General features: G+C 40.1%; 2 protein-coding genes across 3 annotated transcripts; one reads left to right on the top strand and one right to left on the bottom strand.

The window, feature by feature from the left end:
* The first annotated feature begins 1,012 nt into the window (after positions 1 to 1,012).
* LOC139188659 (disease resistance protein RUN1-like) lies at positions 1,013 to 19,030 on the top strand. The gene is made up of 16 exons (XM_070806313.1): positions 1,013 to 1,239; positions 2,188 to 2,251; positions 2,980 to 3,610; positions 3,890 to 4,988; positions 5,179 to 5,432; positions 5,525 to 5,621; positions 13,288 to 13,377; positions 13,477 to 13,590; positions 13,763 to 13,818; positions 14,195 to 14,379; positions 16,190 to 16,267; positions 16,742 to 16,814; positions 17,116 to 17,177; positions 17,252 to 17,320; positions 17,815 to 18,077; positions 18,183 to 19,030. Exons 3-5 carry the CDS (start codon positions 3,078 to 3,080, stop codon positions 5,239 to 5,241), a joined length of 1,695 nt encoding a protein of 564 aa, XP_070662414.1. The 5' UTR covers positions 1,013 to 1,239; positions 2,188 to 2,251; positions 2,980 to 3,077; the 3' UTR covers positions 5,242 to 5,432; positions 5,525 to 5,621; positions 13,288 to 13,377; positions 13,477 to 13,590; positions 13,763 to 13,818; positions 14,195 to 14,379; positions 16,190 to 16,267; positions 16,742 to 16,814; positions 17,116 to 17,177; positions 17,252 to 17,320; positions 17,815 to 18,077; positions 18,183 to 19,030.
* Positions 19,031 to 19,473: 443 nt separating this feature from the next.
* LOC114827702 (1-aminocyclopropane-1-carboxylate oxidase homolog 1-like) lies at positions 19,474 to 20,942 on the bottom strand. Of its 2 annotated transcripts, XM_029110017.2 has the most exons (3): positions 20,329 to 20,942; positions 19,796 to 20,196; positions 19,474 to 19,646 (listed from the first exon to the last, which is right to left on the bottom strand). In XM_029110017.2, exons 1-2 carry the CDS (start codon positions 20,865 to 20,867, stop codon positions 19,827 to 19,829), a joined length of 909 nt encoding a protein of 302 aa, XP_028965850.1. In that variant the 5' UTR covers positions 20,868 to 20,942; the 3' UTR covers positions 19,474 to 19,646; positions 19,796 to 19,826. The 2 variants fall into 2 exon arrangements, with proteins under 2 accessions (XP_028965850.1, XP_028965847.1); XM_029110014.2 differs by having other exon boundaries at positions 19,474 to 20,196.
* Positions 20,943 to 21,146: the final 204 nt, after the last annotated feature.

The following is a 21,146-nucleotide window of genomic DNA, read 5'->3' as shown; positions in this document are numbered from 1 at the left end:
CTCTCTTTCACTGCACCTTGCCGGCCGCCCGGCAATATGTCATTTCTCAAGTTCATACGCGAACGTTATTATATTATAAATTTTTTAATTCTTGCAATGTGAGACAATGAGATAACAAAAAAAATTATGCTCAAACTCCAACTTGCATAACATCCATCTTGGTGTATTATATGGTTCATTTGCCTAGTAAGGAAAGGCTCAGCTAATAGAAGTATAATCCTAATGCGCATTTTGCAATAGTTTTAGCAGTAGAGGAGCTTAAAACAATCCATTGGGGTGTATTATGTAGTCCACCCCCATTTGGATGTATTACATTAGAGCACCGTCTAATAGTTAATACAACTGTCCAATAGATCGTAGTTTTACGTTTGAATCTTGTAAATGGCTGAATCATTTACCGCCCACGTTGAATAATTGTTTTTAGTTGTTGTTTCACATTTGGGGGTCTTTTCTCCTATCACTTTTGTTTATTATGTGGTTGTTGTCATGCTACTTCTTAGATGCTTACATATGTCAACCTAAAATAAAACATTATTGATGGTCGAATACCTGTAATCACCGTCAATAAGTCATTGTTACAACTTATTTGATAGTCTTTGTCCTTTTGTGTTCGTTTCTTTTTCTCTCTCTTACTTTTCTCTGCGCCATCCTGGCCGGCATTTTATCGTTTCTCAAGTCCATAAGCCAACATTATTATATTATAAACTTTGTTCTTGTTGATTGAAGAAGCTTGACTTGGGTTTATGTATTTCAATATCATTCGTTCGGCAACACAAACACAAATACTGCCATTTTTCAGTCGTGATTTGAACCACGGCAGTGCCATAACGGTGAATAACTGAAACAACCCGTTCTAAAAATAGGTGCAAATTACGATTATGCCCTCGTGTTGGGCTTTGTCATTCCGGCCCAAATCTTTGGGAGTAGGACTCTCAAACCCAAAAGCCCGGCCCACGGTTTTTGTTTTTCCCTCACCCGTGACAAATCTCTCCCTTCTTCCCCTTGCTCGACACCTCTCTCACTCACTCTCTCTCTAACTCTCAAATTCTCTCTCTAAGCTCCGGGAGCTAAACCCTTGCTCTCACTTCGATTCACTCACAAACCCAGCCCCAAAATCACATATTTGGAATCCCTGAGACTCAAGGAACTCGAATACATCATTGCATGCATCATCGGAGCACCATTTCAGTGATCCACCCTTGCAGCCAAGAGTTTCAAGCTTCGAAACTCAAAACCCAGGTGAGATTTCTCGTTTAACCTTTATATTCATGGGTTAAATCCTGTCTGGTGATGATTTGAGGTCGATTTTTGGACTATTTATTCATGCACGCTTGTTTTCTTCGAAAACCCAGATTTTCCGACGAAACCCGACGGCTTGCGAGACAATTGTTTTTAGTTGTCGTTTCACATCTGGGTCCTTTTTTCCTATCACTTTTGTTTATTATGTAGTTGTTGCCATGCTACTTCTTAGATGCTTACACATTTCAACCTAAAATAAAACAGTATTGGTGGTTGAATACCTGTAATCACCTCCAAAGAAGTCATTATTACAATCTATTTGATAATCTTTGTCCTTTTGTGTTCGTTTCTTTCCTCTTTTTCTCTCTCTTACTCTTCTCTGCACCTTCCGGACCGGCATTTTGTCGTTTCTCAAGTCGATACACCAACATTATTATATTATAAACTATGTTCTTGTTGATTGAAGGAGCTTGACTTGGGTTTAGCCTTTTAGGTATTTCAGTATCATCCGTTCGACAATCAGATACAGTTAATCCACACCAATGCTTTTGTTTCCGTTGGGTTTTTGAGTTTAAACTTTATCTGGAATCATTTGGTGGGTGTTTGGAACTTTGGAATCAGATTTTCAATTGGTTTTGTTAAGTCCTAACTTTTAATTTCATTTGGTCTGACCTTGAGTTTAAAACTTTATCTGGAATCATTTAGTGGGTGTTTGTAACTTTGGAATTAGATTTTTAATTGGTTTTGTGAAGTCCTAACTTTTATTTTCATTTGGATCTGACCTTTTAGCTGTCTTTGAAAATAATCATAAAAGTAAAGTTGTGCATTCCTTAATTCAGTCTTTGGCAAGCCATCATGCATGATAACCAAGTAACTGGTTTTTAGTAAATGTTGATTTTGGAAAATTCTTAGTTTAAATTTCTAGGTTCTGATGAATTCTTCATTTAGAGTTGGTGACCAACAATCGACCCACCACCAATTTTAGATCAAGATTCGAGCATGCCTTAAAAGTGTAAGTCATTTTTCCATTCTATTTTGTTGATTTTGTCATCGGGTTTCTTAGAAAGCTATAGTTATTTTGTTGATGTTGTTACACTACTCATGACTGCTAATCTTATACCAATCATCTTTAATACATTTTGCAGAATGACATTTGTGGAATAATTTCTCAAAACTCATTTGTTATTTGTCCTTTATGTTTCCACGACTTCACAACTTTATAGGCGACCTTGCTATCCCACACTTGAATCTGATTAATTATATATATGTATATATCATTCCATAACATAATGCATGTAGATAGAAAAAAATTCACCATCTTTTGTATGTAAAACTTTTTCCAACATTTTCAATGTAAATAGTATTAATCTTCAATCACACAATCTATTATATATTTCAAAGATAATCTTTCATACAATTTCAAATCCCGTAGCAACGCGCATGTAAAAATTTCTAGTAGAAACTAAATTTGTTTCTCCTATTAAAATGTCCATTGAAATGTATTATATACGAAGATGGGCAGGTTGTTTCTCCTATGAAAATATGTCCGTTGTTTCTCCTATGAATAGCTGTAATCACAGCCAAGAATCTTTTGGATAGTCTTTGTCCTTTCGTTCCTTTTTTCCTCTTTCTTTCTCTGCACCTTCCGGCAACATTCTGTCATTTCTCAAGTCCATATGCCAACATTATTATATTATAAACTTTGTTCTTGTTGACTGAAGGAGCTTGACTTGGGTTTAGGTAATTCAGGATCATCCGTTTGACAGCACGAACACAACTACTGCCATTTTTGCAGTCGTGATCTGAACCACTGCAGTGCCATAACGGTGGATATCGCCATGACAACCCACGAAGCCTCCTCTTCATCCTCCTCCAAGTCAAAACTTTGGAATTACGACGTGTTCTTGAGCTTCAGCGGTGTAGACACACGCAATGGTTTCACAGGCCACCTCCATGCGGCATTAACAGACAGGGGATACCAGGCTTATATCGATGAGGACGATCTAGAAAGAGGGGAAGAAATAAAACAGGAACTGGTCCGGGCAATCGAAGAGGCGAGGATATCTATCATTGTTTTCTCAAAGAGTTATGCGGACTCGAGTTGGTGTCTTGACGAGCTGGTGAAGATCATGGAGTGCAGATACAAACTGGGGCGACGTGTTTTGCCAATATTCTATCATGTTGATCCTTCACATATTAGGAAGCAGAACGGAGATTTAGCTCAAGCATTTCAGAAGCACGAAGAGGGCATCCATGAAGAAAAAGATGACAAGGAACGTGAAGCTAAACAAGAAAGGGTAAAGCAATGGAGAAAGGCTCTTACAGAAGCTGCAAATTTGTCTGGCCAACATCTTCAAATCACTGACAATGGGTAATCATTCACCTGCTTTTCAAGATTTGAAACATTTTAGTGAATGACTTAATCTCTCATATAATTAACATGCTTAATTAACATTTTACAGAAGCTAATTAAACATTAATTAACATGCTTAATTAATACACCTTAACCTCTCATATAAAACATAAACCGTAATTGGAGTTTAATTAATGAATGAATTTCTTTCTTTTATGAAGTAAAGAAAATTGTCTATGTACTGATTGCTCCTATTGTTCATTGAGTCCCACTAATGCTTACAAATTCAATTTTCAGGCGCGAAGCAAATCTTATTAGAGAAATTGTTGGCAAGATCATTACGGAATGGCTTCTGAGCGCAAACCAATTAAATGTGGCCAAGCACCCGGTTGGAATCAATTCTCGCGTTCAAGATATTATCAGTTATCTTTCAGGTGGTGGATCAAATGACGTTGTCATGGTTGGAATTTGGGGGATGGGTGGATTGGGTAAAACAACAGCTGCCAAAGCCATTTATAACCAAATTCATCATAAGTTCCAATTCAAAAGTTTCCTTGCCAACGTTAGTGCATATGATCTGGTTGATTTGCAAGGAAAACTTGTTTCTGACATCTTGAAACAGACCGAGTCTAAGATAACCAGTGTTGATAGAGGTATCAGTTTGATAAAAAATCATCTCCAACGTAGAAGTGTACTTGTCATTATTGACAATGTAAACAAAGTGGAACAACTAAATGCAATAGCTGGAAATCGTGATTGGTTTGGCCCAGGAAGTAGAATTATCATAACGACACGAGATGAACGTTTACTAAAGCAAGTGAACATGAAAGTGGACAAGACATATCTGCTTAAGGGAATGAATGAAGAAGAAGCTCTGAAGCTGTTTAGTTGGCATGCCTTTGGAAATAGTTGGCCTAATGAAGGATATCTTGAACTCTCAAAAGAGGTTATTTCTTACTGTGGTGGTTTGCCACTAGCCCTTGAAGTTTTAGGTTCTTCTATGATTGAAAGAACCCCAACAGAGTGGAAAAGTCAGTTGGAGAAATTGAAAAAAATTCCTAATGAAGGAATAATGAAAGCGCTAAGAGTAAGCTTTGAAAGGCTAGATCCTACACAGAAGGATATATTCCTTGACATATCTTGTTTCTTTATTGGATTGGATAAGGACTTTGTCGCAAAAATATTAGATGGATGTAACTTTTTTGCAACAATAGGAATCAGTGACCTTCATGAACAATGCCTTATAACTGTTGAACGCAACAAGTTGAATATGCATGATTTGCTTCAAGAAATGGCCAAAGTAATCATTTCTGAAAATTCCTGTTGCCCCCCCCCTGGAGAATGGAGTAGGTTGTGGAACTATCAAGAGGTCACTGATGTATTGAGAGATAAATCTGTTAGTACATTCCCAATAAAATTCTGAATTACTGCATCGTACATGAAAAGCACATATAACTTACGGATGTCTATTATACATTAAGTAACATTCATCTCAATTAGCCAACAATAGTACTTGCATGTATTCATACATGTAACGTGTGCAAATAATACGTTTCTTACACATGAATATAACCTTTTGTTAACAGGGAACTGAAGAAGTTGAAGGACTTGCTCTACATCACATTTTGATCTTGATGGTAGGTTTTTGATCCAGAGGCACAATCAAGGTGGTGATGCATCATCATCATCACATTTTGATCTTGATGGTATTCACTGCTGAGTATTCTCTAATATGCAAAATCTCTGAGTACAAGAAGCCCAAGATAAGCTTCATGGATGGCATAACAATGGGCTTTGGTGTTGGCCTATCAGGTCATGGTCGCTACGGTATCATACAGAGGTATTATTTCCTTGTCGGACAGAGATTGTCAATGTTGTAAATTGCATTGCCTTTTTGAATTTTGTGTCTAACTTTGTATGGATACATTTCAGAGGACTGTTCTTGATATGCCAGAGAATGTAATTTGTTTGTTCCCAGATGTTGGGTTTTCACGTATAGTGGCAAAGAGTCCAGGAGGGAGATCTGTAGGTATGTTTTTTTCTATACTCAGACGCAATTACTTTCCTATGACAGAAGCAAGCTGTTTTTCCAGCATTGATAAGGAGAAACCGTTTAGATTATAAGAATATAAAGAGAATGGCCTGTACAATTTCTCTGTTTGCTTCATGCATTAATTCTTAACTCCGCCGTGTAAGTTTATCTTACATTGCCGGTCCCAAGCCCGGATAAAGGAGGAGGGGGAGGGCGTCAGGTAGTCGACAGCCGGCACTCCATGATCACGTCGAATCCTTATGAAAATGAATCCAGAACGAAATCGCGCTAAAGCTAGGGCGTCACCCGTAAGTGGCGCGCTGTGTGGCCTGAGCACAGTGATAAGTGAGCAAGGGTCGCTGTATCTCCATCGGCACCCGGATACAGTGTTAAATGAGCAAGGGGGCTATAGAAACTTCTTTTCGAACGACTCCACTCAAAGTTGTTTGGGAGCATATGCTCCTATCAACTTTACACGGGACACACAAAAGAAGTACTTTGATCCTATTAGACGGGGAAGGGTGAAGAAGCTAGGACAGAAGGGTAGAGTTCAAGAAAGCAAAATGCGTTTAGGAACGTGGAATATAGGAACCTTGACGGGAAAATCTATGGAAGTAGTAGAAGTTATGGTGAGGAGAAGGATAAATATTATGTGCCTACAAGAAACTAAGTGGGTTGGTCGTAAGGCAAAGGATCTAGAAAACTCAGGGTTTAAACTATGGTATTCGGGCACAAATAGAACGAGAAACGGTGTTGGCATCATCGTGGACAAGACCTTGACACAAGATGTTGTAGATGTCAAGAGGGTAGGAGATAGAATCATGGCAATCAAGATTGTAATAGGACAAGAACTTATCAATGTGATTAGTGCGTACGCACCTCAAGTAGGGTTGGATACGAGTTCGAAGGAGAAATTTTGGGAAGACCTTGGAGACTTGGTGCAAGGAATTGCTCAGACGGAGAAGTTATTTATAGGAGGAGATTTAAATGGACACGTGGGCAGGGAGACAGGCAACTATGGAGGTTTTCATGGTGGCCATGGTTTTGGGGAGAGAAACGAGGATGGGGAAGCTATCTTGGATTTTGCAATGGCATATGATCTCTTCTTAGCCAACACCTTCTTTAAGAAGAGAGAAGAACATGTGATCACCTACAAGAGTGGGTCGTCAAAAACACAAATAGATTTTCTTCTAATGAGGAAAGGGGATCGTATAACTTGTAAGGATTGCAAAGTTATACCAGGAGAGAGCGTGACTAATTAACATCGCTTGTTGGTGATGGATGTACATATCAAAAGAGTGAGAAAAAAGAACAAGACTTGGAAGTGCCCAAGGACTAGATGGTGGAATCTAAAAGAAGAAAAAAAGCCATTTTCAAAGAGAAAGTAATCACCCAGTGTGTGTGGGATAGAGAGGGGGAAGCTAACCAAATGTGGGATTCCATGGCTAGTTGTATCCGAAAAGTAGCAAAAGAGGTATTAGGAGAGTCCAAGGGCTTTGCCCCACACCAAAAGGAATCTTGGTGGTAGAATAAGGAGGTACAAGCAAAGGTGAAGGCTAAGAAGGAATGTTGTAAAGCCTTATACAAGGATAGGATCGATGAAAATGGTGAAAGGTATAGAAAAGCGAAGCAAGAGGCGAAGAAAGCTGTGAGAGAAGCTAAGTTAGCGGCTTATGACGATATGTATAAGCGACTAGATACCAAAGAAGGAGAGTTGGATATCTATAAACTAGCTAGAGCAAGGGAAAAGAAGACAAAGGACCTAAACCAAGTGAGGTGCATCAAGGATGAGGATGGAAAGGTTCTTGCTACAGAGAACGCGGTTAAAGACAGATGGAAAGGTTATTTTCATAATCTTTTCAATGAAGGACATGAAATGAGTGCTTCTTTAGGGGAGTTGAGTAACTCAGAAGAGTGTAGAAACTACTCTTTTTATCGTAGAATCCGGAAGGAAGAAGTGGGTGTAGCTTTGAAGAAGATGAAGCATAGAAAAGCAGTAGGCCCAGACGATATACCAATCGAAGTGTGGAAAGTTTTGGGAGAGACAGGTATAACATGGCTCACTGACCTTTTCAATAGGATTTTGAAAACGAAGAAGATGCCGAATGAGTGGCGAATGAGCACTTTGGTGCCTATCTACAAGAATAAGGGTGATGTACAAAATTGCATGAACTATAGGGGAATTAAGCTAATGAGTCATACAATGAAGCTCTGGGAGAGAGTCATTGAGCATAGATTGAGGCAAGAGACACGGGTTTCGGACAACCAATTCGGGTTCATGCCAGGGCGCTCAACCATGGAGGCAATCTATCTCTTACGAAGATTGATGGAAAGATATAGAGATGGGAAAAAGGATTTACACATGGTCTTTATAGATTTGGAAAAAGCGTATGATAGGGTCCTAAGAGACATTCTTTGGAGGATTTTAGAGAAAAAAGGAGTACGAGTAGCATATATTCAAGCTATACAGGATATGTATGAAGGAGCAAAGACTGCCGTAAGAACTCATGAAGGACAAACCGAAAGTTTTCCCATAACTGTAGGATTACATCAAGGCTCATCCTTAAGTCCTTACCTTTTTGCGTTGGTAATGGATGAGTTAACAGGACATATTCAAGGTGATATTCCTTGGTGTATGCTTTTCGCAGACGATATAGTGTTGATAGATGAAACTCAGGAAGGGGTAAATGCAAAGCTTAACCTTTGGAGAGAAGTGTTGGAATCTAAAGGTCTTCGCCTAAGCCGATCAAAGACAGAATATATGGAGTGCAAGTTCAGTGCAAATGGAGGCCAAAACGAGTTAGGGGTGAGGATCGGAGATCAAGAAATACCAAAGAGCGACCGTTTTCGTTACCTAGGATCTATCTTGCAAAAAAACGGAGAATTAGATGGAGATCTCAACCATAGAATACAAGCTGGATGGATGAAGTGGAAGAGTGCATCCGGCGTGTTGTGTGACCGCCGTATGCCACTGAAGCTCAAAGGAAAATTTTATAGGACGGCAATAAGGCCGGCGATGCTGTATGGCACAGAATGTTGGGCGGTGAAGCATCAACACGTACACAAAATGGGTGTAGCGGAGATGAGGATGCTTCGTTGGATGTGTGGGCACACGAGAAAGGATAAGATTAGGAATGAGGATATCCGAGGTAAAGTAGGAGTAGCCGAAATTGAAGGAAAGATGAGAGAAAATCGGTTACGGTGGTTTGGACATGTGCAAAGAAGGCCTACTGACGCTCCGATTAGAAGATGCGACTATGGGACAGAGGTTCAGGGCCGAAGGGGCAGAGGAAGACCTAGGAAAACTTTGGAAGAGACCCTAAGAAAAGACTTAGAGTACTTGGATCTAACGGAGGACATGACACAGGACAGAACACAATGGCGTTCTAAGATTCATATAGCCGATCCCACTCAGTGACTTGGATTTTCCAAGTCTCCAACCGAGAAGTTTTCCTCACTCGGGAAATTAAGGGAACACTACCTCAACCTATATGCTCCACTCACAAAGCTTCAACATACAAGCTTCAACAAAAGAAAATTCAAAGAACTTAGCGAAGAAGGCTTTGGTGTATTTAACACAATACGTTGAAATGAAGGAAAGCTTATTTATTGATATCCCCGATAAGTTACAAATATGTACATATACTTGAGTCAAAATAAACAAACAAGAGGGAGCCTTCACAAAGGTTGCTTAGGAGAAGTCTCAGCAGTCGGTAGAGCCCCAGAAAGAGAAGGCACCGGAGGGGGATCATTCGGAGCCTCAGTATTGGACAAAACCCTAGAAGGAGGAGACATCAGAGATTGATCATTTGGAGCTTCATTACGCGGTACAGCCCCAGAAGACGAAGGCAATAAATGTCTTTGGAACAAACCCACAAATCTCTGATGATTAAGTAAAACCTGACCATCAGATTCCTTCATCTGGTCAAGCTTCCTCTTCATGTTTGTAGCATAGTCATGTGCGAGCCGGTGCAACTGTTTATTCTCATGCTTGAGCCCTCTAATCTCCTGTTTGAGACTCATTACTTCAGCTGCCAATGATTCAACTTGGCGGGTTCGAGCAAATAGGCGTTGGGCCATATTAGACACAGAACCTGCACACTGAACACTGAGAGCCAGAGAATCCTTAACAGACAACTCATCAGACCGTTTGGAAAGTAGTCTGTTATCTTTGGGAGTGAGAAGGTTCCTGGCCACTACCGTAGCGGTCATATCATTCTTCATCACGGAATCCCCAACGGTAAGAGGACCAGTAGGGTAGACGAAGGATGGGCGCCATATGTTGTCTGGAGAAGGCGGGGCTGCCTCTTCAACAAGGTTCAAGTCAAAACGACGGTCGGAGGGGCCAGACATTTTCAAAGGTGTTGAAGAGAGAAGAGGTCGGACAAATCAAGATCTTAGAAGTGCAAGAATGGAGCTTCTACTGGTGGATATTCAAGTGTGCTTTGGAACTTAATGTCAGCCCCTATAAAAATCTGCATTCGACGAAGCTTCAGAAATTGAAGAGGCGCCTGCTCAGAAATCGAAGAGGCGTTTGCTTTCTCAAAAGCTGGGCTACTCAGAGATTCTCAAAAGCTGGGCTGCTCAAAGACCACAAAGGCCGATCTCAGAAATCGAAGAGGCTTGCTTTCTCAAAAGCTGGGCTGCTCAGAGACCACGAGGGCCGATTTCAGAAATCGAAGAGGCACCTACTTTTCCAGCCTTGTCAGCACCTGTCACACGCACACTCAGCTTTGCGGAAATTATGGGCATTCTGTCGAAGATTTCTGGTGAAGTAGAAAGCACATGAATCGTACTGTTCAATCACCCACTTCCCACACGCAACAGTAGCTCATGGGTACCACAAATAACTTTGCCAAAGTTCTCTGACAAAGTTGAGACACGTGAAGCTTGCAGCTCCCACTACATCGCTCTGACCAAGAAGGGTAAAAGAATTGCAAAGAAACAACACTAACAAAGTTTAGACACATAAATTTTGAAGGTCTAGCTACCATATTCTTACCCGTAAAGGAACAGTACCACTGCTGGATAATTGGAAAGTCCCGGTGTGTCAACCTCTGTGCTTCGTGGCAAGGTAGACTAGCAAACATGCCCAACCTTTACTCACATTCGAGAAAACACTCCTAACAAGATTGCTTGCTCCAAAATCGAAGAGGCACCGCCCTCCGAATCTCGAGAACCAGACTCCCAACATGATTACTTTCTCAAAAATCGAAGAGAGGGTAAAGGAACAGTACCACTGCTGGATAATTGGAAAGTCCCTGTGTGTCAACCTCTGTACTTCGTGGCAAGGTAGACTAGCAAACATGCCCAACCTTTACTCTCATTCGAGAAAACACTCCCAACAAGATTGCTTGCTCCAAAATCGAAGAGGCACCGCCCTCCGAATCTCGAGAGCCAGACTCCCAACATGATTACTTTCTCAAAAATCGAAGAGACCGCTCTCCGAATCTCGGGAGCCAGACCCCCAGCAGGATTGCTTTCTCAAAAATCGAAGAGGCATCGTTCTCCGAATCTCGAGAGCCAGACCCCCGACAGGTCTGTAATCTTCACACGCAACATCAGCTTTCCAGATACCACAAACCACTTTTTCAAAGTGCTCTGACAGAGTTAAAACATGTGAAGCTGGCAGCTCCCACTACCGTGCTATAACCAAGCAGGGTAAAGGAATAGCATTATTACTTGATGTTAGGGAGACTCCTATATATGTCAACTTCCATTCCTAACGGACAGGCAGACCTGCAAAAATGCTCAACCATTTCTCTTATCTGAGAGGGCACTCCCAACAAAGCCTTTCGAAATATTCAGCTTTTTTTCCCCCCGATAATACCTCTGTAAACAAGCTATACTAGAGCAAGAATATCTCATATCATCAGGGTTAAAAGCAAGAGTATCCCATATCATGCTTTTTCCCTGTCTTTTCCTTTAGCCTTGTTCTTACCTGCAAGACAAGGAGAAAGAGAGCAATCAGTCAGCACTTGGAATCAAGCTTCCAGCCAGGAACTGACTGCCTGGAACCCCTTACCTGATTACTTACCTGGCATTGCTCTCGAGTACTCATCTTCAACATCTTATGCTTCCAGGGAAGATACCGCATCTGCCTGAGGAACAGATAGGGCAAGTGAGAATGATACAAGGAAGCATGTGGAGACAAGCGTAACAGCACACGTGCCGATACATCCACTACTCTATCAAAAGCAAAAGTATCCCATATCAGCAGGGTCGAACGTACTCTAGATTTGATGGACTTGTTTTGACCCTCAAATTCTTCAGTTGACCTTATACTCTGGAGGAAACTAGAAAACCCTCAAGCCCAGTTCAAGAATAAGCCTGTGGAAAGTTACTTCTTCAAAAGCAAAAGTATCCCATATCATCTCTCCTCATTTTTCTTCTCTTTATCCTTCATGCTGCCTGCAAGATAGGGAGAATGTGAACAATCAGCCGGAGCTCTGATTACTTACCTTGTCTGTCACCTCTTTCAGCAGATCCCCCAGCTCGGCGACTTGGGGGACTCCTACTACATGGTTTGTATCTCGCTTGACCAAGCATGAAACTACAAGTAAGCTTCAAGTGAAATTGATACATTACCTTGTGCATCTCCACCAGTTACAGATACCACCCCTGGATGGAGGAAGAGTACTTCCAGAGAAGATGCCACATCTACCTATGAGACAGATAAGGCAAGTCAAGACGATACCACACTCCGGTACTTAGAAGTTTCATGGCTACGAGATCATTCTCCCACAATTTTTCCTAATGTCATTTGTACTAAATCATTCACTTGTACTCACTAAAGGAGAGCTTGAACCTATGTACTTGTGTAAACCCTTCACAATTAATGAGAACTCCTCTTTTCCGTGGACGTAGCCAATCTGGGTGAACCACGTACATCTTGTGTTTGCTTTCCTATCTCTATCCATTTATATACTTATCCACACTAATGACCGGAGCAATCTAGCGAAGATCACAAAAAGAGACCGTTTTCGCTACCTAGGATCTATCTTGCAAGAGAACGGAGAATTAGATAGAGATCTCAACCATAGAATACAAGCTGGATGGATGAAGTGTAAGAGTGCATCCGGCGTGTTGTGTGACCGTCGTAGGCCACTGAAGCTCAAGGGAAAATTTTATAGGACGGCAATAAGGCCAGCGATGTTGTATGGCACAGAATGTTGGGCGGTGAAGCATCAACGTACACAAAATGGGTGTCGCGGAGATGAGGATGCTTCATGGGATGTATGGGCACACGAGAAAGGATAAGATTGGGAATTAGGATATCCGAGGTAAAGTAGGAGTAGCCAAAATTGAAGGAAAGATGAGAGAAAATCGGTCCCGGTGGTTTGGACATGTGCAAAGAAGGCCTACTGACGCTCCGGTTCGAAAATGTGACTACGGGACAGAGGTTCGGGGCCGAAGGAGTAGAGGAAGACCTAGGAAAACTTTGGAAGAGACCCTAAGAAAAGACTTGAGTACTTGGATCTAACGGAGGACATGATACAAATGAGCGCAATGGCGTTCTAGGATTCATATAGCCGACCCCACTTAGTGGGAAAAGGCTTTGTTGTTGTTGTTGTTGTTGCTTCATGCATTAATTCTTAGTTCTGTGTTTATTTTAACACTTTCATGTCGTTCTTGGTGCTTATCTTTGACTTACTGGGAAAAGGATTTCAACACCATCGGATGCACTGTATGTGGGTCTTGGGACCCATTTTGTCCCATCTCAAAACTTAGCTATTTGTGCCAAAGAATCAAGGTGAGACCTTTAGAGCTTAGCTTTTACAAATACTAGTTGTATATCCCCCCAAACAGATGGAACTTTAATAATGCTGCTTATTAAACATAACAAATGGAGAGGTGAAGAGCTTCAAGTTGATTCGGTGATGCATGTTGCAAGCTCCATACGGGGGACGCAATGTTTCAAGCCAAATTGGTTTTTTGTCATCATTGACTTCCTTTCCCGACACAGGTATTTCTTTTTCACTACTAATATTCTTACAATAAGTGATCGGATACGAGAGAAACTCACACCTAGAGGATGCCTCTATGGTGGTATCTCAAACCATTCACGCACTGCCAATTATTTTAACTACTATGCGACTCCTTTCCACAAATCTGATATTTGTTTCTGGCTAATGCAGGTACATTAGCCCCGAGTCCTTCGGATACCTGGATCTACTACAAAGTTTGAGAAGTGGTGATTGTTCCTAACTGTACATTTTTCTTCTTTGGTACTGCCTGATTGTGTTTTATTTACTCCTGTTTCTTCCCCGGATTTACATAAAGCTAATGTTACAAACTAGGCAACTAAAGCGGCTATTTCCAAATGCAGCTGTTTCTTCTTCTCTGAATCGCTCGTTAATGAAAAATAACTAATCTAGCTTAAAATTTGCATCGAGTTTCTTCTTATCTTCCTCTTCTCTGTATCTCTCAACTTTTCGCCCCCTTTTGTCAACCAACTTCGATATTTCTTCTTTTCTACATTCGTTTGTCCTTGATAATTTCTTGAGGTGCCTCCAAATACTGAAGACGGTTGTGAAAAGGTAACTGCTGACTGCTGTATGTTCTCCCAGTAGAAAAACACATTATCGCAATCGTTGTCAACCGCCTCTGTCTGCTTGGAACCATGTGAGACAGTCCCCTCCCCTGAGCACTACACCGGCGAACCAAAATTTGCAACCGGAAACACCAAGCTCGAGAAACAGGACGTGAGATAAGAACAACACTGCAAGAGCCATGAAGAGAGACTCAATACGTTGTAAGAAATCCAAACTTTGTCTTTTTATTTCCTTGTCTACAGTGCTAAGTAGTGTCGGAACTGTAACGGAACCCAACACATACTCTATGCCCGGAATCGTAAGGGTAAATGTGATTGTTTCGTCAAGAAAATGAACAAAAAGTGGAACTTGTCGTGTCAGGGTTGGCGAAAATTGCCTCTTCACTTGTTACATAATTAAAGTCGTGCATAATCTTTCAACTTGTTCACTCATCATCGATTTTGGATAAAATCCTTAGAGAGTAATACAAGTGGAGCATGCTATTCGCGTGTTGGACTTGACAGCCATGCATATTCTCATAACACCTTATATGTATTTTTCATTGTCTAACTTAGTAACGTAATACATGGGGAAATATACATGAATTGATAATTAATAACAATCTTAATTATATTTTTCACTGATTAACTTTGGATCGAGACGGAACCTCACATTAGAGAATTAAAGCGTTTCATAATCTTCATATGAACCATCCACCTAAAACAATTAATAAAAACCTTAATTAGAATATCCTTATTTCCCATTTTTTTATTTTTTCCAATTGAATTCTGTCTTTTTTTAGCCGAAAACAACGTAAATATTATTGAATGAGGAAATACCCAATACATATTACATCCGGCCAATTCAACTTTTTTTAATTTGATCCAAATTAGGGCTCATTTTAAAGTCTTTTAAAAATGACTAAACACATTACTTAGTACTACGATTTAGGGCATTCCTCCTCACTTGTGAGTGAGATGTCTTAAATTCGATTTTCGCCAAAGGCGAATTTGAACCACATTATTAATGTGCTAACTCATTGTGAGGTTAAGTCTATCCTCTCACCTTAAAGATAGATTATATCCTTTGTTAAAATAAAAAAAAGACTAAACCCTTTTTTATTATATTAATTTTGGATTCTAAAAGCACTTCAAGTGCTCAAGATATGCGTTTTTTGTAAAAAAGTACACCAAATCTTTTTTTAGGATCCACTTGGTTTTACTAAAAGTTAATATAAAAAACATTTTAACCAAAATTACTTTCAATCATTTTAAAAACATTTTCAAACAAATCCTTAATAGTACACAAATAATTTTAAATTTAACTAATAGTTACATATATTTAATATATTTGTCCCCACCACCAATTTTTGCCGCACATCGTGATCGTGATTCGTGAATATGTTCTTTGGTTTGGAGGGAAAAGGAATTGATGATGCTCAACCTCTTTTCTTTCTTTATACCTTAAAAAAAAAAAAAAAAATTGAAATTGACAATCACGCCTTTCGCTCTCAACCTCTCTCCCTCCCTCCTATATAAAAACCCTCCTTCCGCACCAAAATTCCTCTTCGTTCCCACGGATTCTTCCCCACCGTCACACTCCAACCGCCGTCTTTCCGGCCAAATTCCTTGTCGAACTATGCCTCCGCCCTCCGACCCCGCCGTCCCCACCGTCCCCACCGTCACACCGGTCACCATATCCTACTCCGAGCTCCAAGTAACTCTCTCTCCCCCCCCCTCTAAGTTCTGTTTGTGGTTGCCGAGAAAATTGAGCATGAGAGTTTGGTTTAATTGGCTTTAATTTATTTTCTGTTTGGGTGCTCAGAAACTCAAGAGAATTCGTTGAAAGTTGAGCAAAATTTTATTTCAGTTGACTTTTTGGTTGTTATTCTCTTCATTTTCTCAGCACCCAAACAGAATATAATTGTTTTATTTATAGTTTTGTTTTATTGCTATGTTTTAACTCGTCAATCATGTCGAGGATTCAATTTTTCTAGTTTTGCGTTTTTTGATTTTGGATTGATTGATACAGGACAAGGACAAAGACTTGTCAGTGAAGATTGAAGAAGGATTTGGACCAAATGGGTTGGGAATTCTATCAATCACTCGTGTATGATTCCGTTACGCGTTTACTGTTGTTAATTACTGATTCTCTCTTCCATTATCAGTTTTGATAAGTTCAAAATGCTTAATTCTGAATCACATCAGTATCGGTATGGTGATATGTTGTAATTTACTTGGAACTTTCGGTTTCGGGTTGAAACTATATGTGCAGGAAGAATTTATTAACGAATCGGTTAAAAATATAAACCAAAGGCTTACATGTGAAACCAAAGGTTACATGAACTTTATGTAATGTTGCTGTTGCTGTACTTTCTCCATCATGTACATTGTAGATTGCGCTGTTTTGGTGACGATATTTTGCTCCATTATTCCATTCATAACTCATAAATTTTGGATGGAGTCATGGAAAAGAAATCTGGAAAGCCTGATATCACTTTATGTTCTTTGTATTAAATTTTGTTTCTTTGGAAACTTAAGAACTTAGGATCAATCATTTTCCGTTTGTGTTCTGGTTTTGCAGATACGTTAAAAGGCTCGTTTTATGCAAATCCAATATTGGATAGCCCTACGACAGATGAATCTCTAATTCAAAGGTAAAAGTCAATAGGGACATCAATCATAATCTGAGTACATGTGGGATCTGTTTTGTCTGAGGTCACACAGTATATGGCTCAGACCAGTAATGTTTGGCCAAACTGTTTTTTTTTTGTTAGTTATGAATAACTATCATACATTTGATACAAGCTTTCTTAGAATTAGCCGGGACAAATCGTCTTTATGCTGGGCTGGGATATGTTTATCTTTATTTATCCTATTTGAGAACTTACAGATTTTGCGTAAACAGAACATAATACTTTGTGTCTGCTCAGATTTTATTTGTGATCTGTATTGTAGGTATCCCTCATACTGTGGTTCAAATATATGGCCCAATAGTGAATTGCCAGAACTAGAAGTCGGTATGTTTTCCTTCAATTTATGATTGTATTTTTTCATGAGTATGTCATCACTGCATGTAACTTTTGATTTGTAGCCTTCAAAGCTCTTGGAAAGGTGATCCTTGGAGTTGGGCTTATGGTCGCATATCACTGTGACAGATACGGTATGGTCTTTCTCGTTAAGGTTTACACTAAGAGAGCATAGCTATCTTGTTTAGTGTTTTTCCGGTCACATTTTACACTTTAAGTTTTCATGACAATTTCCTGCATGATTTTGTTTCTGTCCTGGCCAGAAAACAAGTGTCATTTTAGTGTATTACGAGCACTCATAAGACCTAAGATATAAGCGTTAAGGCCTCATTTAGTCTCAATAAGTTTGGTAAACAAGAAGGTGCTCATAGAAGCTTTGTAATAGCGTTTACCTCTCAATTCAAGGTCTTGTGTTCAAATCTCCTGTCTAATGGTGACATAAATCCCTTGTAAAGGGGACAAGGAAAACACTTTGGTAGGGAAATGCTCTCCTCTAGCTCCACTCTTGAGAACGTGATAACTTCTTATTGAACAACCTTACAAGTTTGACCACGTGTCACCCGTACTGAATATTCACTAAATGTGATTTATATGCACTCAACTAATATGGTTACAATTTTGTAATTAGATGGACCAGTTTTGACAAAACGCGGCAACTTATTAAAGACAGCCTTACAAGTCTGACTCATGAGTCAATACAGACCGACAAAAGGTCATAAGTTGGGATGGGGCCTAAGTAAGTACTTGGCCCAATCCAATCCAAAAGCCCAAAGTCCAAGAGGGCAAGCGAAAAAACCGCTACCCTCTCGCTCTGAAAATTTCCACTTTCCATTGGAACTTAGCTTGTCCTCTCATACAGTCACGGCCAACTCCAAGACCTCCTAGAAAATAGTAAATCTCTTTTTATATTTCTCATTTTTTTAGTTTCAATTATAATTTTCTTTCTCATTTTCTAAATTATATTTTCCATTCTTCTTCATTCAAAACCATCTTCAGATTCCCCCCTGACATAGAGAACTTTAACAATGCTGCTTACGAAACATTTAACGACGGAGAGAGGGAGAGCTTCAAGTTCATACTCCGGTGACGCATGTTGCAAACATCATACATTTTTCAAGCCAAATTTCTCTCTTGTCAGTTGTCATCATCGACTTCCTTTCCCGACACGGGTATTTAACTTTCATTACTGATATTCTTACAATAAGTGATCCGATACGAGAGAAACTCACACCTGAGGGATGCCACTATGGTGGTATCTCAAACCGTTCATTTACAGCCAGGTATTTTAACTACTATGTGATGCGTTTCCAAAAATCTCATCTTTGTTTTTTCATCAATGCAGGTAGGCCTGGCATTTTGGACCCAACCCGTTAACCCGACCCGACCCAACCTGTTAATATTTGTATTTGGGTGGATGCTTAACGGGTCGGGTCGTTAACGGATGAACCCGTTAACAACCCGTTAAATAACGGGTCACTTTGGGTCAACCCGTTAGACCCGTTAGGATCCGTTAGCACCCGTTAGTTGAGGATATTTTAGTAATTTAAGTAAAATCTTAATGACAAAAAATACACTTTATGCAAAAAATAAAAATAAAAATAATTGTTAACGGGTGTTAACGGGTGAAACGGGTGACCCGTTAGCTTAACGGGTCGGATTCGGGTGACCCGTTAGCTTAACGGGTTGGGTTCGGGTGACCCGTTAACTTAACGGGTCGGGTTCAATCCGACCCAAACCCAATAAATCCGATCCGTTTACAGGTTTAAATGCAGGTACATTAGCCCCGAATCCTTTGGATACCTGGATCTACTACATATATATTAAAATTTGCATCGATTTTCTTCTTTTCTTATTCTCTGTATCTCTCAATTTTTCTTCCCCTTTTGTCAACCAACTTGTATGTTTTCTTTCTACATTCGTTTTTTTCTCTCTCGTCCTTCATTATGGAAGATGGTTGCGAGAAGATAACTGATGACTCCTGTATGTTCTCCCCGTAGAAAACACATCATCGCAACCGTTGTCGACCGCCTCTAACTGCTTGGAACAATGCGAGACAATCCCCTCCCCTGTGCACTACACGGGCGAATCAAAATTTGCAACCGGAAATGTACATATCACTTGGCATACCTCAATATAGTATAAAAATATAATCTTCTTAGCATTTTTGGCTGCTTTGTCTCCTCAGCTTCCTCTTTCGTGTACGGGTTATATAGTGTGGAGGATGGACGGGATTGGCTACTTTTTTTAGCTGACTTTACGGAGAGTGATTCTCCAATAAGCAGTTGGATTATAATAAATACTTTAACAGGTTTTCGACACAATTGTGTAAAACCGCTTCTTACAAACAAAAACATTCTCAAACAAGCCCACACTTATGGTATAATAGTATTGATATGCAACCGCAACCGCAACCACAACCACAGTTGAATTCGTTAAGCGCTAAGCAGCATGCCACAAAAACTGTAAACATGATGACTAGAAGTGTTAGAAAACCCCTTTTTATTTTTAAAATTTTACTTCTTTATTTATTTATTTTTTATTTTTTATTTTTGCGGAAGATAGAGAGTTCGAAGCTATTACAATAATTTATAGGAGGGGAAGTTCCGTACCTGAGACGCATGGGTAGAAACCCAACCCTTTCTACAAGTATATTAGACCATATGGCAATTGTATACGTGTGCTTACTTGTAAAAGATCTCCAATGTTCACCACTAAAGCCCCAGGCACAGGGGGTACGTCAATCCACTTATTTTGACGACCAACAACTTGCAGACCACCAATATGATCTTGCAGAAGGACCGTAAGGAAGGAATCATCAGCGTGCTTGCTTGTGCCCAAAGTTAACTCTGGCTGTGGACAAGCAGGATAGTAATGGCCTAAAACCTGTAGCCCCTTACTACAATCTATGTTATTCAAGTGGCTAGGCTTTAGCCCAAGGGCCTCCGACAGCAACTCGAACAACAATTTCCCCAACTCCATTACTCGCTTTGAATAATCGATCAGTACGTCTCTGCAAGTTGAAAACCAGGAAAGCACATTAAACTTGTCAAAAGTATGGAGTTTAATGATCTAATCCATCAAGGAAGGAATCTGCACCAGGTTACTGTCACCAATTAAACCAGAGAATTGGGGTGTCAAATACCTGCATACTTCTGGCAAGTCTTCTGGCTTAGGAGGATTTGGAGCCATGTAACACTTACCCCTCCAATTCGTTGCCGGTGAACTATAAAGATCAAAGTTGCTATTGTAAAACAAAGGTTTAGAGTGATCACGAGTGTAAAACTCGTTCTTGACTCGAGTGTCCTGCTCATAAAACCCACGTACCCCATCCTTTATCGCCTCCAGAACACCTACAGGTATCCCATGATTCACTATTTGAAAGAAGCCCCAAGTCTCTGATGCCTCTCCAACTTTTGCAACAATCTCATTGCGCTTAGTTGGATTACCATGGTCTTCAAGGTCTATTAGCGGAATGCTAAACTGGGTGGCTTCTGAGTCAGTGCTTGTATTGTTGATGGAGTACTGATCGTCCAATTGTGGTGGTTGATGAAAAATTCTAGGAACCTCGGCTATCCCGGCATTAACAAGACCCTTAACGCCTTCCCTTGTCTCATCAAAAGCTTTCACTTCGCTTTTTCGATCGTAATTGTTTGGAACCTCATTGGTGTTGGGAGCTACCATCTTCGCTTGTGACAAATTGGTAAAGCTTGAAGTTTTAGTGGATATGAGGGTAATACTAGGTGTGGTTCAGACAATAATGAGCGGGCAGGAGTTGGAAGAAAAGAACCCAGTCAACATTAGAAGAAGAAAAAAAACCCCACACGAAACTATAACAAGGCAAAAAAGACAACTTATGGTGATATGTCAAAGTAGCATAAGGAAATCAAGAATCTCACCAATGAACCCCAGCCAGATCATCATAGTTAGCAAAGCAATCTGCAACTTGTAAACCCATATCTA

This window comes from Malus domestica, chromosome 02, assembly GCF_042453785.1.
Source record: "Malus domestica chromosome 02, GDT2T_hap1".
In the NCBI taxonomy this organism is placed as follows: domain Eukaryota; kingdom Viridiplantae; phylum Streptophyta; class Magnoliopsida; order Rosales; family Rosaceae; genus Malus; species Malus domestica.
This window is presented reverse-complemented; position numbering and strand designations above follow the sequence as displayed.